The 18,271-nt window shown below is 41.1% G+C and overlaps 1 protein-coding gene across 4 annotated transcripts in view; it reads right to left on the bottom strand.

The window, feature by feature from the left end:
• Positions 1–18,271, bottom strand: part of fynb (FYN proto-oncogene, Src family tyrosine kinase b) — a 137,978-nt gene that overhangs the window by 57,337 nt on the left and 62,370 nt on the right. For all 4 annotated transcript variants that reach the window (XM_079887744.1, XM_079887746.1, XM_079887745.1 and 1 more), the window contains exon 3: positions 204–478. In XM_079887744.1, the coding sequence (XP_079743870.1) occupies positions 204–468 (265 nt within the window). In that variant the 5' untranslated portion in view covers positions 469–478. The remainder of the gene's footprint in view (positions 1–203; positions 479–18,271) is intronic.

Here is an 18,271-nt window from a genome sequence, read left to right as displayed (position 1 = left end):
TCCTGTATTTCAGCTGAGGCATCAATATTTGATGTTCAGATTTCCTTGTTCAAACAGCTTTTCACTTTATCAATTCTCAGGTCAACGAATTAGATGTTTTTAAGAAGTTTGGCAACTATGGAGGCAGACAAAAATTCAGAGCCTGAGAAACAAAGTAACTTTGATATTCAGAAACGTTTCCATTTTAATGAAGTGTGTGTTACCTGTGCCACCTCGCGTGCGGAGCGTTCCTTGGTGTGTTGCTGTGTTGACCCCTCCGAAGACAGTCACTCCCTGCGTGACCCCAGTGGCATGGAAGTTGTTGTAGTTGGGAATGGCGGCGACCCCAGTGACCCCACTGAAGCTGGGGTAATGCTGTGGCGTGGGGTCAACACCATATCGATAACCTACTCCGCTCTGAGACAAGCTGGTGTCCCGGTCCTCTGTTAACTTAGCAGCCTCTTTGTCCTTACATTGCACACAGCCCATCCTCTATGATCTATGAAATGAAGACAGAGAGAGATTAGGAATGAACTATTCTGAGTACACCTTAGCATACTTTATCATAATAAAAATATTATATTATAATTAAAAGAACATACTTAAGTGCAAACTGAATGTAATGTTTTCGAACACTTAATGTGATTTATAATCAAATGAAAATGTTTCATTGTTAAAATTTATATTAAATACAACTAGTTGATTTTGAGTGCTTTTTTGACACACTTAAGTATATTTTTATATTTAACTTCATAATTACTTCTATTTTCTGTGAAATATGGTTAATGTGTACTGTCGAATGTACTGACATTTATAGTAAACTAAAATATACTTTTTCATGTTATTATTATTTAAACTTGTATGTCATGCATTTAAATATATTTGTAATTAAACATTTGAAGTTGCAAATTAGCACATTTAAATTATATAACTTTAAGTGTAATAATGAATAACACACTACAGTTAAAATGATAAATATAGCTGCAAGCAGCAATTAACAGGGTTTAAATGTTATGTGGTTGAAGGATGAACCCAATCGCAGACAGATTGCAGGACACACAAGGTTTATTTTATACAAATAACGGGGAAAACAAAGCCCACGAGGGGGCAAAACAAGACAAGACAGGACTACAAGTGACTAAACTGAACTATGACTTGACAAAACTTGACTACAAATAAACAGCTAATACAGAAACAGAACTCTCTCTTGACAGGGTACTCACAGTGAACAAAGTCTCATAATGAATGATAGTAGATAACATGAAACACTCAGGTTGGAATCACAATGATTAACAATGAACCGGCACAGGACAGGAAACACAAGGGGATTAAATAGGGAGAAACTAATGAGGGAAACAGGTGACAAGGGTAAAGCAATGATGACAAAACGAGGATAACAAGGGGGGCGGGGCAAGGAACGAGACAACACAAGCACATGGCCCAAAAATATGGCCATGTGCTTGCACATAAAACATGGGCCTGTCATGATCCTGCCTCAAGACCAGGGAAAATCAGAGACAAGAAGGCAGAATCATGACAGAACCCCTCCCTTAAGGAGCGGCTTCCAGACGCTCCCTAAGGGAACACTAAACACGTGACATGACAGACTGAGACAAGGACACAAACCAACAAAACATGACAAACAACAACAACGGCAAACATGAATAAACAATGACAGGATTAGGGTGAAAAATCAAAAACAATAAACAAGGCAAAGGAGGTGGAGGAAACACAAAGTCCTTGGGGGGCAGTCCAGGGTGGATGGGAGGACTGGGGGGAAACACAAAGTCCTTAGGGGGCAGTCCAGGGTGGATGGGAGGACTGGGGGTCTTGGGCCTCCGTGGCGAGGACTGAGGACAGGGAATCCGGGGGGACTTGACTGGAGACACATGAGGAGATGACTTGGGGGGAAACAGTCTGAGGCTGGGAAATGATAGGGGTGCTAGGGGAAACACTAGGCAGTCTGACAGGGGTGGAATCTGACACATGAACAGAAACAGAAGGTGGCAGGACAGGAATCTTGACGGGGGACACAGGAGGCGACACAACAGGAAACAAGGCAGGGGATACTGCGGGTGACTGTGGAGCAAAAGCAAGAACAGAGCTCCCCGAAGACTGCTCAGTATCATCGCTCCCCATCTCTGAATCGGGGAGATCGTCGTCGGCAGCTGACTGGGGTACGGCGCTCACGGCAGCTGACTGGGGTACGGCGCTCACGGCAGCTGACTGGGGTACGGCGCTCACGGCAGCTGACTGGGGTACGGCGCTCACGGCAGCTGACTGGGGTACGGCGCTCACGGCAGCTGACTGGGGTACGGCGCTCACGGTGCTCTTAGAATCAGTGGACTCAGGACAAGACATGACTGACTTGACGGGGACTTCAAGAATCTGGACAAGACGTTTAAGGTACTCAGACAATGTTTCGGCAGCGACGAGGACAGGCATCTTTTGATGAGCAGAAACCGACCGTAAGACAGCTTCAGCAGCTGAATCGGCCGCTGCTCTCTCTGCAGCACTCACGACTGCAGACTCGGGAACGGTGCTTGCAGTAGCGGGCCCTGGGACAGCGCTTGCAGTAGCGGGCTCTGGAACAGCGCCTGCAGTAGCGGGCCCTGGGACAGCGCTTGCAGTAGCGGGCTCTGTAACAGCGCCTGCAGTAGCGGGCTCTGGAACAGCGCTTGCAGTAGCGGGCTCTGTAACAGCGCATGCAGTAGCGGGCTCTGGAACAGCGCATGCAGTAGCGGGCTCTGGAACAGCGCATGCAGTAGCGGGCTCTGGAACAGCGCATGCAGTAGCGGGCTCTGGAACAGCGCATGCAGTAGCGGGCTCTGGAACAGCGCATGCAGTAGCGGGCTCTGGAACAGCGCATGCAGTAGCGGGCTCTGGAACAGCGCATGCAGTAGCGGGCTCTGGAACAGCGCATGGAACAGCGCTTGCAGTAGCGGGCTCTGGAACAGCCTGAGATGAAGTACGAGAGGTTCCCTTTCTCCTCTTCTTTCTCTCCTTGGCCGCGGAGCAGATGCCATGGACGGACTGGTGACAGGAGAGGGAGGTGAAGCAGGAACCGTTACAGGAACTGGGGAGCCCAGCGCAGGCGAGGAGGACTCCGGGCAGGAAGACTCCGATGCTGACTCCCACGACGGGTGCCTTCCACGCTTACCATGAAGACTTATGGATGTGGAAGGTGTCTCAGGAGTCGCGGCAGGACTGGGTTGGTCCCCAAGTGTAGCGACGGCTAGCAAACGACCCTCAGGGATCACAGGAAGCTTGGCAGAAGGTGGCGAGGACAACCACCATTGTTCCCGGAGCTCCGACTGCCACATGAGAAGAGACACACTGTCTGCTGGGTTCGGTTTTGGCCGGTTCATTCTGTTATGTGGTTGAAGGATGAACCCAATCGCAGACAGATTGCAGGACACACACGGTTTATTTTATTCAAATAACGGGGAAAACAAAGCCCACGAGGGGGCAAAACAAGACAAGACAGGACTACAAGTGACTAAACTGAACTATGACTTGACAAAACTTGACTACAAATAAACAGCTAATACAGAAACAGAACTCTCTCTTGACAGGGTACTCACAGTGAACAAAGTCTCATAATGAATGATAGTAGATAACATGAAACACTCAGGTTGGAATCACAATGATTAACAATGAACCGGCACAGGACAGGAAACACAAGGGGATTAAATAGGGAGAAACTAATGAGGGAAACAGGTGACAAGGGTAAAGCAATGATGACAAAACGAGGATAACAAGGGGGGCGGGGCAAGGAACGAGACAACACAAACACATGCCCCAAACAAATGGCCATGTGCTTGCACATAAAACATGGGCCTGTCATGATCCTGCCTCAAGACCAGGGAAAATAGAGACAAGAAGGCAGAATCATGACATTAAAGGGTTAGTTCACCCAAAAATGAAAATTCTGTCAGTAATTACTCACCCTCATGTTGTTCGAACCCTGTAAGACTTTCGTTCATCTTCGGAACACAAATTAAGATATTTTTTATTAAATCTGAGACCTGGATAACTCCTCCATAGGCTTCTAAGGGATCGAAAATTGCTGGCCCAGAAAAGTAAGTAAAGACATTGTTAAAATCTCACCTGTTTGTATCTTATAATCCAACAGTGTACAAAACAATAGTAGCAAAATGGCAGCAGCTGCGTTTGTACGAAACAAGAGAGAGCGAGTCCACGATACTGGATGACATAAATAACTGTACACAAAATATTGAGTTTTAATATTTTATAAGCTCACCAAATGCAAAACTTCCATGAGAAAAAAACGTTCCTAGCAAGCGTAAAGCGCTGCTGACTTCAGTGACCCGGATGAGCCTGTGTTTCTGTTTTCAGCGGTTGTTATCGGGGAATAACATACCACTGGATGGCGCTATTGACCAATCAGAATCAAGCATTCCACAGACCCGTACAATAAGAAAGATTATTTTACAGAAAGTTTGAGTGGTGTATGTGTGTGTGAGGAGAAGGAAGCAAGCAGAATACGGGTGTTTAAACACATTGTGCATCTGCGGTTAAAAACTCTGCTCAGAATCGATCCAGAACCATTGGAGAGAGAATTGCAATGCATCGATTTTTTCTCACTAGAAAAATATGTGAGTAGATATGTGTGGCAGATGATTTTAGCAGATTTGATCTGGACATATACAGATCGAGGACCACTGATATCATCAAGGCACAAGAGCAAGAAGAAATCCATGATCTTCCGTGACCGAAGCTGCCTTTTTAAAGTCCAGCTTTATCTATTCAGAAATAAACAGTGAAGTGAAACTAAGATGAAATGATCACATAAGTGCTGGGAAGTCAAGGAAATAAGTGATGACATAGCCTTTATAATGAAGCTGTAATCATTGTGTGTTTTGCTGTTAGTCAAAGTTGAATAATAGAAACAAAGGGAACAAATGGATCTTTTCCATATGCGCAGCGGTTCCTCAGATGCATAAAACATTGGAGTGTCTGGGGTCTGGCATTGCAAGGTGAAAGTGGGAATTTGTGGATTGCTCACTTCAGAAAAAACTCAAGTTAAATATAATTTACGACCGTAACGTAAAGGGAAGTCTAAATACATTCATGTTGCATAACTACTGTCAACATTTTTATCTGAATGTTTCTCCTTCTCTGACCCCATATACTCTAATCAATTGCTGCACTACTATTGATTCTTCATTAGTCAGGCATTGTAGGAGAAGTAACTGCAACCCAAGTTTTTGCCGGAGAATACCATTCCTCCCATCAACAACTAGGCCATCAGTGAGCACATCATGGAAGCCATCAAAGACTGCAGATTTTGCCTTTATGATTTCTGAAATATGTCTGAGACAACTGTCAGCTATGGGTGGCTGCAATCACACGGCGCAGGAAATACAACACAACAGCTTTTAATCAATACATACAACAGGAACATGTAGGAAAAACCCCAGAGCAATAATAATACACAACTATGGTAAACGCAAACGTCACTGAACAAAGAACTGAGAGCACAGAATGCTTAAATACACAAGGAGTAATCAATAGTGTTGGGCGATATGCTCCACATTCATATCGTCCTATCATCAGCCAGTGAGATCAGCAATACACTATACTATCGTGGGGGGCAGGGCTTAATTATTTGATCATTTACTTGTTCATTTATTTGCTTATTTATTTACTAATTAATTTGCTCACCTATTTTATGAGTAAGCAGATTCTTTTGAGAGTCTTTTTCTATTTTGCTAGCAAAGGTGGAGTGTTTATTTAAAAAAAAAAAGGTCTCAATTTGCAATAGACTTCCCAATCCTCCTCGTTCCCAGTTGTGTTTGCTGTACCCTTTGCCACATCTCTCTCAACCAAAATGTTTTTCAGCTCATTATCAAGCACTAACATTCTTCACTGTATATTTTTTTCATAGGTGCATGTTTGTCCACTAAAGTGTAAAATAATCTTTCAAAAGCTGCCAATTCATCATCAGGATGATTTTTTCCTTATAAACATCAATCCAACATACATTATTTACGTCCGTACAAAATGATTCCTGATTCTCTTATAGTTACATTATCATTTATAAATTACTTTTGGTTTCCCTTTAGGAACCTTTGCTTTCCTAGTAATATCTATTATATTATGATAACTGCACCCAATAGGAACAGATACACCCTTAGAGCACATTTCCACAGAATTTGTAAAAATAGTGTCTATACAAGTAGATGTTTTCTATTCGGAAAATAGTGCTAAATTACATGCATTAATCACATTCACAACTTTACTCTTTAGTGGACAGTCCAGAGACATCCAGCTAAAGTTTTTAAAATCACCCATAAAGTAAATTTCATTTCCAGTATCACAAACATTGTCAATCATATCACACAGTTCACTTAAACAACAGCTGTTTGCACATGGTAGTCTGTAGCAGCAACCAACAAATAATGATTTAACAAACTGTAGCTGTACTTGTAGCCACAAAGCCTCTACATCTACAGGCATTAAAGTATATACAGCTATTTGTGTATATACTGTATGGCAACCCCTCCACTGTACCTATTCCTATCCTTCCGGTAAATATTATAACCATTCATATTCACAATATAATCTGAGAATGTCTGATAAATATGCGTTTCTGATACCGCTAAAACATGAATAGTATTTGTAATCAATACATCTGTTATTTCAAATTAGCAACTAACAATGACAGGTAATACTGGCAAACAGGAACAGAATGAAAACGAAACCAAAACAGAATGAGACCGTTTCAACAACAAAATATGTTATATATATATGGACAACATATGCGCAGTTCCATAATCCAAAACCAATTACACTCTGCACATACAGATCAATGAAAGCTCAATATTTAGGCCAGAGATATTGATTGATGTTCACACATGTAGGGTTGCACATGTGGTAGTGATTATGCATATAGGTCACCACATGACCCTCAAACACATGATGCCACGTCATCATCAATTCATGTGCATTTGTGCTTTTGTTGTGAGGAAAAAGAGGAAGTTTGGCATTGTTCAGATAAACGCCTGGATTTCCACAGTTTCCTCAAGCTCTAGTAACCAAAGCCAAAGGCTATAGGTTACACAAACATCTTCGAGGTCAAGTGTTTTTTAATGCTACAGTATAACACTTTCTTCCATCCCAGTTTGATGTGCAGAGTCGACTATAAGCAAGCCATTAGAAAGTTGACTTCTTGAGTTTAACTGGGTTGCCACATCTTCTGACCAATGGATTCTCATTTGCGTTTCCCAGATATGGATTTTTTTTTTTAAATAAAGGCTATGTGAGAGTGAATTAATCAAATAGATTAAGAATAAGATGATAATCCAAAGATTTTATCACATTAAAATTAAAAGTGTTGTCAACTCCCCCTACACATACCTAAATTCAGTGTCCAATGGAGACATGCTTGAAAATAATCCATACATAAGGGATTTAATTTACCAGATGCACTATAAAAAAAACACTTTCAGAACTCAATACAGCTGAAAAAGACCATTTATTGAAACTAAAATGCAAAAATGGTTGTCAGAAAAGTGTCAGAAACCAGATGACATGGCATGATTACAACATTTACAAGTTAATAAGTGTTCAATTTTATGTGGCGCTGTGAAGACTGATCAGTGCATGCTGGTCCAACTTGAGAAGGTGCAGACTGTCACTGTGAAATATGCAATCAAGGTACTACCATCCGAGAGCCCTCAGCTGGCTCATTCTGCAAAGCTACTCCAGAGCGGATGTATGAGCTCTGATGATGACACCACTGTTTCACGATTGGCCGGATTCACTGATTTCCTGTTTATTGAAACGCCTTCATTTTGTGAGCTGGGGCCCGTTCTTCGTACGTCGCTAACTCAGTTAGCTGGATTTGATTGTTGACGATTTGGCATGATCTTGGATTGTTTGGTTCTTCGAAGCTCATCCTAGACTTGTTGTCATAGCAACAGGTGAGCAAGCTTAAACCTGCTCGGGAGCAGGCTTATTTCATGTAAACAGGATTAGACTGCGGCTTCATAAGCGGAGCTGATGCGGGAAGTCCAGCGCAGTGCATTAGTGCACTTTCTGAGATATACAGTGAGGAAAATAAGTATTTGAACACCCTGCTATTTTGCAAGTTCTCCCACTTGGAAATCATGGAGGGGTCTGAAATTGTCATCGTAGGTGGATGTCCACTGTGAGAGACATAATCTAAAAAAAAAAATCCAGAAATCACAATATATGATTTTTTAACTATTTATTTGTATGATACAGCTGCAAATAAGTATTTGAACACCTGTCTATCAGCTAGAATTCTGACCCTCAAAGACCTGTTAGTCTGCCTTTAAAATGTCCACCTCCAATCCTAAATTAGATGCACCTGTTTGAGGTCGTTAGCTGCATAAAGACACCTGTCCACCCCATACAATCAGTAAGAATCCAACTACTAACATGGCCAAGACCAAAGAGCTGTCCAAAGACACTAGAGACAAAATTGTACACCTCCACAAGGCTGGAAAGGGCTACGGGGAAATTGCCAAGCAGCTTGGTGAAAAAAGGTCCACTGTAGGAGCAATCATTAGAAAATGGAAGAAGCTAAACATGACTGTCAATCTCCCTCGGACTGGAGCTCCATGCAAGATCTCACCTCGTGGGGTCTCAATGATCCTAAGAAAGGTGAGAAATCAGCCCAGAACTACACGGGAGGAGCTGGTCAATGACCTGAAAAGAGCTGGGACCACCGTTTCCAAGGTTACTGTTGGTAATACACTAAGACGTCATGGTTTGAAATCATGCATGGCACGGAAGGTTCCCCTGCTTAAACCAGCACGTCAAGGCCCGTCTTAAGTTTGCCAATGACCATTTGGATGATCCAGAGGAGTCATGGGAGAAAGTCATGTGGTCAGATGAGACCAAAATAGAACTTTTTGGTCATAATTCCACTAAACGTGTTTGGAGGAAGAAGAATGATGAGTACCATCCCAAGAACACCATCCCTACTGTGAAGCATGGGGGTGGTAGCATCATGCTTTGGGGGTGTTTTTCTGCACATGGGACAGGGCGACTGCACTGTATTAAGGAGAGGATGACCGGTGCCATGTATTGCGAGATTTTGGGGAACAACCTCCTTCCCTCAGTTAGAGCATTGAAGATGGGTCGAGGCTGGGTCTTCCAACATGACAATGACCCGAAGCACACAGCCAGGATAACCAAGGAGTGGCTCTGTAAGAAGCATATCAAGGTTCTGGCGTGGCCTAGCCAGTCTCCAGACCTAAACCCAATAGAGAATCTTTGGAGGGAGCTCAAACTCCGTGTTTCTCAGCGACAGCCCAGAAACCTGACTGATCTAGAGAAGATCTGTGTGGAGGAGTGGGCCAAAATCCCTCCTGCAGTGTGTGCAAACCTGGTGAAAAACTACAGGAAACGTTTGACCTCTGTAATTGCAAACAAAGGCTACTGTACCAAATATTAACATTGATTTTCTCAGGTGTTCAAATACTTATTTGCAGCTGTATCATACAAATAAATAGTTAAAAATCATACATTGTGATTTCTGGATTTTTTTTTTTTAGATTATGTCTCAGTGGACATGCACCTACGATGACAATTTCAGACCCCTCCATGATTTCAAAGTGGGAGAACTTGCAAAATAGCAGGGTGTTCAAATACTTATTTTCCTCACTGTATATTTTTTCTCGTGACTCGTGAGATTATCGTTTACATTATTAATTTGTTGGAAACGCACATTTATTTTCGACTTGTCGGAGTCGGGCTTTACTGCACAAACTGTTTGCATTTCCCTATGATTATTTGCGAGTGGCTCTTTCCTTTACACTATTGGAGATGCGGAGAACTTGATGGAAAGTGCTGTCTGTCGTGTCATTCGGAGTTTACCAGGCGCTTTTAGGTTTAAAAAACAGTTTTAGGTTTTTTTGTGGCATTTACAAGCCACTTAAGACCCAATGTTGTAAAGAAGTTTTTTTTTAGGCTATCATAATTTTTTATGAAGATCATGCAATCATGACCATGCTGATTACAGAATATGTCACTCAGGCTTCACTAACGTGATTGGTAGACTATAGGCTAAACCATAGACTGCCATCAAGGCCTCAATGAAGGGGATTATGTGAACAGAAAGGGGGTTCACAATGTAAATGTGCTGCCCAGTTATTCTTGATTCTTAATATTCCAGATTAGTGATATTATATCAAATAAAACAAGGCAGTTGACAATCTTCCATATCACAAAAGTGAAAGCAAAATGGCCAGGATCTGTGCATGACATAAGCATTTTCAGAGATTCACATTTATGCACATTATTTGAAAGTGGTAAGGAAAGTTCCACAATTAAATATCAAGCTCACTGTATTACATACACTTATGCTGATCCTAACAGAACTGCATTTTTTCATAGGTGATTATGACATGTTCCTGCCTGCAGACAGGTGTTTTATGACCCCATTCCCTGACCCAAACCAGTTACAATGCAGCTCTTGCCAGAACAAGGGCACACAATGATATGAACTTTGGCTAACTAAAGGTAAGATTTCAGTGTCTGAAAAGTCTGAGGGTTGCACACCTGACAGGGCCTGTGACATTGTTGCATGTGCCATATTACACAACATTGGCCAAAAAACCCCCCACTTTTCATTAAATGTTTAATAAAAGACAAATATGCTTAGTTCCTTGAGTTTTATTTCAGTTGTTCTTTGTAAAGAAAAGCCAGTGGTCAAGTGCCTGCAACAAGAGATATTAGACGCATGCCTCATGCAACAAATAAAAAGGAAAAGCTATGTCTCCTCTGTCTGTGCAGACTCTTCTGTAGGCCTTTCTGTAGATGTGAAATCCTGCAACTTATATTGCAGCCATAAAGCATACAAGTATAAATTAAGTAAAGTTATTTATGCACTTGCAGGTAGGCTAGTTCCTCCATATGACAGTTATCTGAGAGGGTTTATTCACTGTCCAGTGCAATGGAAACAAATGGACATTACAAAGTCTTATACTTTCTTTCCTTTGGAAAGTTAGAAAATGTCCACTTACTGCACATATTTCAGCCACCACTTTCTTGGGAACAGATACAAGTGTTGGTGTATTATGTAAAAGTGCACAAAAGAGGAAAACACAATGTCATTACAATGAACTACACTCGGGAAAAATGAGATCAATAACTAATATTTTTACATTAACATAAGTTTATCAGTTTTCACTTTCACAAGTCAAAGCAATTCATCATTACTCAAGATTTAACAGTTGAAATGACTATACGGCCTTAATTTAATGCAGCAAAAAATATTTTATAGTGTAGGCTACTAAGATCTTTTCTTTTCTTTTTTTTCTCAGCCTTTTTCTTGGTTGCTTTTATAAACAGACAACCAATTATTTAACAATGCCTTTTATAAAAGAGACTATAATATAAGTAAGGAATAATTGACGACAGGCCGTTGAATTATTAGAAAAATAATGCACACCCGAGGTGGTAATGCGGTCACGACGCGAAGCGGAGTGGCCGTTCACCTCGGGTGTGCATTATTTTTCTAATAATTCAACGGCCTGAAGTCAATTATTCCGCTTATACTACAGTTACCACACCTCGAAACATTGTTCAGATTACGTATTTCAAGACGTTTGTAAAGTTGTTGTCATTAAAACGCTCTTGTATGTAGGACTAATTTCTTACGCATCTAAACCATTGCCTCCGTTGCTAATTCCAAAACGTCATTTTAGAGTTAGTAACGGAGGTTTGAGCCACTGATAGCAGACTAATGCTGGGGACACACGACTAGCTGACACATTCTCTGACTGTTTTCATCGACTGCAGCAGATTTTAAACACCGACTTTGAACACAGACTGAACGCGCTGAACACGCGTTTGGACATTGTCAGTCATACGTATCAAATTACATTCATAACCGGCCTTAAAGTGTGTCCCCATTTATTAATGCAGTTATTAGAGAGAGATGTTGCAATAATGAGACAGAAAATGTGCGTCAATATTATTATTTATTTATTAATTCAATTCCTTTTAATTAATTCAAATTCATTCTTTTTTTTCTATTATTGACAGATGACAGACTAGCCAAATAAATGAAACACAAAGCCCTTTTAACAAGGCCTATCAATAATTATTTATTTGTTATATTATCTGCAATAATAATCCGTGCTGCAGGACTATCCATTTATTTAGCCTATATTCAGTTTAATTTTCTATTGATTATAGATAGGACTATATACTTTATTTATTCAAATTAAACTGCATGTTTCCATTGATTGTGAAGCTAGACATTGAAAATTGCAGCTCAAGCGCATGCGGCTAAATGTTTTTTCTTGTTATGAATTGTATCCTATTTTCCGTTATTACAGTTGACTACGCGAAGTGATATGGAACTGTAATGCGGTCAAGACCTGCCTGGAACTACTTTAGCTGTGCGTTTCCCTGAAAATAATGCACACCTTAGAACGTTCGTCAACCAATCAGATTCAAGCATTCAACGGCCCTGTAGTATAACTAAAAATTACCATTATGTAGAATATTTTTGTACTTAACTTTTATTAGTTCCCATGTTCTAGTGTGGTGACTCTGACATTACAATGAACAAAGTAATTATGCAATTATTAAAATACAAATATATAGGCTAATAAGTGTTAAAAACATCTAACATGGCCACTTCTAACGGATTTAAATGGTCTGCTACTTTTTGCCAGCCCTCTCTCCTGGCATTTGCAGACTTTGAGGTGTTCCCTGGCGTTTTGATTAAACATTAAAATTCCGAATAAACTTCGACTATTAGTTCTTGCTCTGCTGAGGAGAAAAACTGAGCCTGCCCTTTGGCCATGCTGAGCAGCCAATAGCAGCGTTGCTGATCAATGTTTCTACTATCGATACATATCCCCTTTTAACTAGCGCATGAACGCGCTATTATCTCAGATAACTCAATCCAGCTATACTAATCATATCCGGCAAGTGTGTTCGAAGAACCTAATTAGCCGGATCATGATTAGCACGATGATATCATCTTGGATGTCTCATTTGATCTCGGATGTTTTAAGCAACGTACGAAGAACGAGCCCCTGATGCTCACAAATCCATGTTTTTAACAGTAAAAACCTTTATTTTTAAATAGTGTAGGTTTGTTAAACTTTAGTCTTGTACATACAGGCACAGCATAAACTTGATGAGATTTTTCATTATGACAATACTGCCCCAGTAGTTTTTACGGCAGTCTGTGTAACTTTTAGGGGCCACTGTGTAACTTTCAGATCTTCTGAAATGGTACAACATCTCCATTAGGGCTTTGCATAATCGATTTTGATTATGGCTTCCAACGAATATGAAAACAAAATAATCGAGGTAAAACAATTTTTGTGTTGCTGCCACATTCAGCGGTGTGCTTTCGTTCCTCCCTAAGCCAAACTTAACATCCAAGTGAGTGTTAGAAAATGCAGTCTACTGTTGCTGAACTGTGGAACGTGCCTGACATTAAATACTGTCATTAAAAGAGAGTTAAGCCGTGAAAGAGACACTGTTTTTCAGGCAGCTTTCTGTGCGTGTGCTCCGAGCAAATGGCAAATAAGCAAATGGTCTTGGGATACGCATCTAAATGGTGAAATAGCCTACACACAAAAATGTCAAAAAGCCATTTTGGCAAGTATCCTCGTAAGCACAGTAGGTTATGTCTTAAAGGGATACTTCACCTCTGGAAAGATGAATGTGTATCTAAAATAGGTCATTTATGTAGAAGAAATGTGAAGACATTTTTTAATTTGGAGCTTTCTAGACTGAGAAAAGCCAGAAAATGTATTTTTGGCTCATGTGGATGAAAGACAACAACTCCCAGAATGCACTTGCTTCGCTGCCCTAGGAGGCCACGCCTACCGGTAAGAGTGCGCAGTTTAAAACAAGGTTAGGCTACCAGTGAGTCTCCGTGACGAGTCTGCCTGGGATTTCGGGATCGCCCAAAATGTCCAGGATTCGGCTTTTGCGTTCTACAGTCGCCATTCATCATGTTTACTGTGGCGAGCAGGACGAGGCTGACGGCCGCGGGAGAATGGCGCGAGGCCAGTGGCGTCATTACTGAGACGCGCCGGTCTCGCAACGGAGGTGCGGGAATTTTCTTAGCAATGTTAAAACGCACATCAACCGATCACTTGTTTAGCGTTCATGTAAACACTACATTCAGATTCACCGATCGGAATTAATTCAGTTAGATTGAAACAAGAGGTGTGCATGTATGAATGGCGACCGCAGAAAGCAAAAGCCGAATCCCGGACATTTTGAACCATCTCGCCCGCCGGACAAGTCAGGGAAAAGGAGGATGGTAACCCCTACTTTCTCAGCTTTCTCCTAATACTCAGCTTTCTCCTACTATTCAGCTTTCTCCACAGAACAAGAGCCTGCTAGCTTAGCTTCCAAAGAAAGACGGCTGACTGTGTGTACATTCTGTGAGTGAGATCCCACCCTGTATGGGCGGGCTGAAAACATGCGGAACAACGCCATCTACTGGCTGTAGTCTTTAGCCTCTGGACAGAAAATCCTCCGATGACGCAAAATGACGATTTTTGCGTCATCGGAGGATTTTTTCCAGACAAAAAATACATAAATCTCTCCTCTCAGGGGGATATGAGGGTGGAAAGCATGGTAATTCGAAAATACTACAGGTTTTCTACTAATACAAAGCTTAATGCTAAATCCTGAAGTATCCCTTTAAGTGAATGTAAACAGTTGAGAAAGAAAATGCATGTGTAACAGTCTTAAAGTGACAGCAGCCCAATATTACTGCTTGAATTCAGTGTCATTAAAGGGGTCATAGACTGAGAATTCAAATGTTCCTTGGCTGTTTGACAGTTAAGAGTTTGTTATACTAGGGCTGAATGATTAATTGCATTTGCGATAGTATCGCGATATGATGAAATGCGATTTTTTAACCGCAAAAGCTGCGATTACAGTCTGGTCACGTGACGCGAGAGTAAACCAGTCTGTAGGCTACTGCAAATTAAGCATCAACTTGGCACGCTACGCATATAGGCCTGGCATAGGCAACAGGAAATAACAGTTTATGTTTAATTTATGTGATATTGTGTTATAGATTCTCTCCAACGATTCTGTATCGATTAAGATAATTTCAGATTTATGTCTGAGCTTAGTTTTAAACACAGATATGTGATGATGCTACGTGTGCTTTATAAACAACCGTATTCTGTTTGCTTCTAATTCCTCTGTGTCTCACACACACACACACACACACAACACCACCCGAACCTTCCGAAAAATAATCTTTCATAAAGTTCGGAAAAGTTGAAGCGAATTACAAGGAAATTCGCGGGCTTCATTGCACAAGATATGAGATACGTGCGGTTTGCTTGATGTTACTTTTGTAGTGCGTGCCTGCGCGGTCTCGCCCGCCGGTATTTTACTTACAAATGTTCTACGAAGGCATCATATGTCTTTCGGAATGCAGTTGGCTTATATATGGCCACCAACTTTTCACTTTGATCAATTGCTGCTCCCTGCTGATCGATTGCTCCTGTCTGCCTCTCTGCCTGCTGTGAGTTTGTTTGCTTCGGTGCTGTAAGCTCCGTCTTAGCCTCGTATTTCTTTGTTTTGAACCATCATTTACTACAATTTGTAGTTGTTTATACTAAATACTATACTTATACTAAATACAGCTTACCCAACATCTCAGATTGACATCGCTAGCTTCCGTTACTACTAGCACAACACGCTAATTCGCTACTGCTAGCCTGTTAACGCGCCACCCGTGCGCTCAGCTATTTTATTTATTTATTTTTCTCTCGCGCGCTCGCGCCTTTGAGTTAATAAAAGCTCAGGTGAGTAAGAATCAGTCAACAAACACGGTGAGTAATGTCTTGTCCTGTTATTGTCACCTGCACTTCATGTCACATGTTTAGCATAGGCTTCTCTGTTGGCAATGTAGGATTTATATGTGATAAATGCAAGGAGTCAGTTAGGCTGACAGAGAAGATTTCAGAATTAGAGACACGCATCCAAACCTTAATTGAGGATAGTAAGAGTGCTAGAGCTTTAGATACTATTTTGGATGCGCCTAGTGTGAACTATTTACATGGTGCGGTTCCAGCTGAAGTAGTGCCTGAGCAGCCGGGCAAATGGGTGATGGTGAGGGATCGCTCTAGTCGCGGATCAAAAAACCACTCTTCCGTTCCGATTACCATAACAAATCGATTTGCCCCGCTCAGTGAAACACCCACTGAGAATTCTGTTGATTGTGCCCTAGTAATTGGTGACTCGATCACACGGAACGTGAAAATAGAGACACCAGCCACCATAGTCACATGTTTGCCGGGAGCCAGAGCGCCTGACATCAAAGCAAATTTAAAAGTGTTGGCTAATGCTAATCGTAAATTCTCTAAGATCATTATTCATGTCGGCACTAATGATGTTCGACTCCGCCAGTCGGAGATCACCAAAATTAATATTAAAGAGGTGTGTGAACTTGCAAGTACGATGTCAGGCACTGTAATCTGCTCTGGCCCCCTTCCTGTTCGCAGGAGTGATGAGATAGTTAGTAGATTGTGTTCACTGAATCGCTGGCTGTCTGAGTGGTGTCCGTGTAATAATATAGAATTCATAGACAATTGGAAAAGTTTTTGGGGCAAACCTGACCTGTTGAAAAGAGATGGTATTCATCCCTCCTGGGATGGTGCTGCTCTTCTCTCTAGTAATATGTCTCATAGTCTTAGAGCTCAAACATGACAAATTGGGCACCAGGTCAGGAAGCAGACAGACTGGCTAAACCGACCGTCTGCTAGCGGCCTCGCGTCACCAAGGTCAGATAAATCCCATCACATAGAGCCTCTTTCACCTAGCTATCATCATATAGAGACTGTGTCTGTTCCCCGAATTTGGAAATCCAAAAAATGTTTAAACCTATCTAAGGTTAAAAATTTCAACAAATAAAAAACAGCTATAATACAGATGAGCAAATGCTAAAGCTTGGGTTGCTGAATATTCGATCGCTTACTTCAAAAGCACTCATTGTTAATGATATGATTTCAGATAATAACCTAGATGTGCTGTGTTTGACAGAAACCTGGCTAAAACCAAACGATTACATTACTTTAAATGAGTCCACCCCGCAAGATTACTGTTATAAACATGAACCTCGTCTTAAACGCAAAGGGGGAGGAGTTGCTGTAATCTATAGTAATATTTTCAAAACCAAGAAATCAAGTTTCGAATATAATTCTTTTGAAGTGTTAGTGCTTAATGTAAAAATATATAGTATAAATGATAAATCGCGTTTGAGATTTGTGCTGGCTACTGTATACAGGCCACCAGGGCACCATACAGACTTTATCAAAGAATTTGCGGACTTTCTATCAGAGTTAGTATTGGCTGCAGATAAAGTACAAATTGTTGGTGATTTTAATATACACATCGATAATGAAAAAGATGCATTGGGTTTGGCATTTAAAGACATTGTAAACTCAATTGGAGTTAGACAACACGTGTCAGGACCTACTCATCGTCGTAATCATACTCTAGATCTAATATTATCACATGGAATAGATGTTGATGCCGTTGAAATTCTGCAGCAGAGCGATGACATCTCAGATCATTATCTAGTCTCGTGTAAACTTCATTTAGCCAAGGCTGCAAAGCCGACTCCGTGTTACAAATATGTTAGACCTATCACTTCTGCCACTAAAGATTGCTTTATTAATAATCTTCCTGATCAGTTTCATCATTTTAGCATCCCGGATAGCTTAGAAGAACTCGATATTGCAACAGAAACTTTTAACTCTCTCTTTTCCAGCACTTTAGACACAGTTGCTCCTTTGCGCTTAAAGAAGATTAAAGAAAATAATCCAACGCCGTGGTACAACGAGCACACTCGGGCCCTTAAGAGAGCAGCCAGAAAAATGGAACGAAACTGGAAGAAAACAAAACTAGAGGTATTTCACATTTCATGGAAAGAGAGCTCGATTGCATACAGAGAGGCTTTAAAAGATGCTAGATCTGCTTATTTTTCAACCCTATTAGAAGAAAATAAACATAATCCTAGGTATTTATTTGAAACAGTGGCTAAACTAACGAAAAAGAAAGCTTCAAACACAGAAGTTTCCAAGAAGCACAGCAGTAATGACTTTATGAACTTCTTCACTTATAAGATTGATAATATCAGGGATAAAATTATAACTATGCAACCGTCTACTACAGTATCGCATCAGGCAGTGCATTGTAGTCTCCCTGAGGAAAAATTTGATTCATTTGTTGCTATAGGAGAGGAAGAATTTACTAAACTCGTTAAATCATCTAAATCGACAACATGTAT

Source organism: Squalius cephalus (assembly GCF_949319135.1).
Source record: "Squalius cephalus genome assembly, chromosome: 12".
Taxonomy (NCBI): domain Eukaryota; kingdom Metazoa; phylum Chordata; class Actinopteri; order Cypriniformes; family Leuciscidae; genus Squalius; species Squalius cephalus.
The sequence above is the reverse complement of the archived record's forward strand: the minus strand, read 5'-3'. Positions and strand labels throughout refer to the sequence as shown.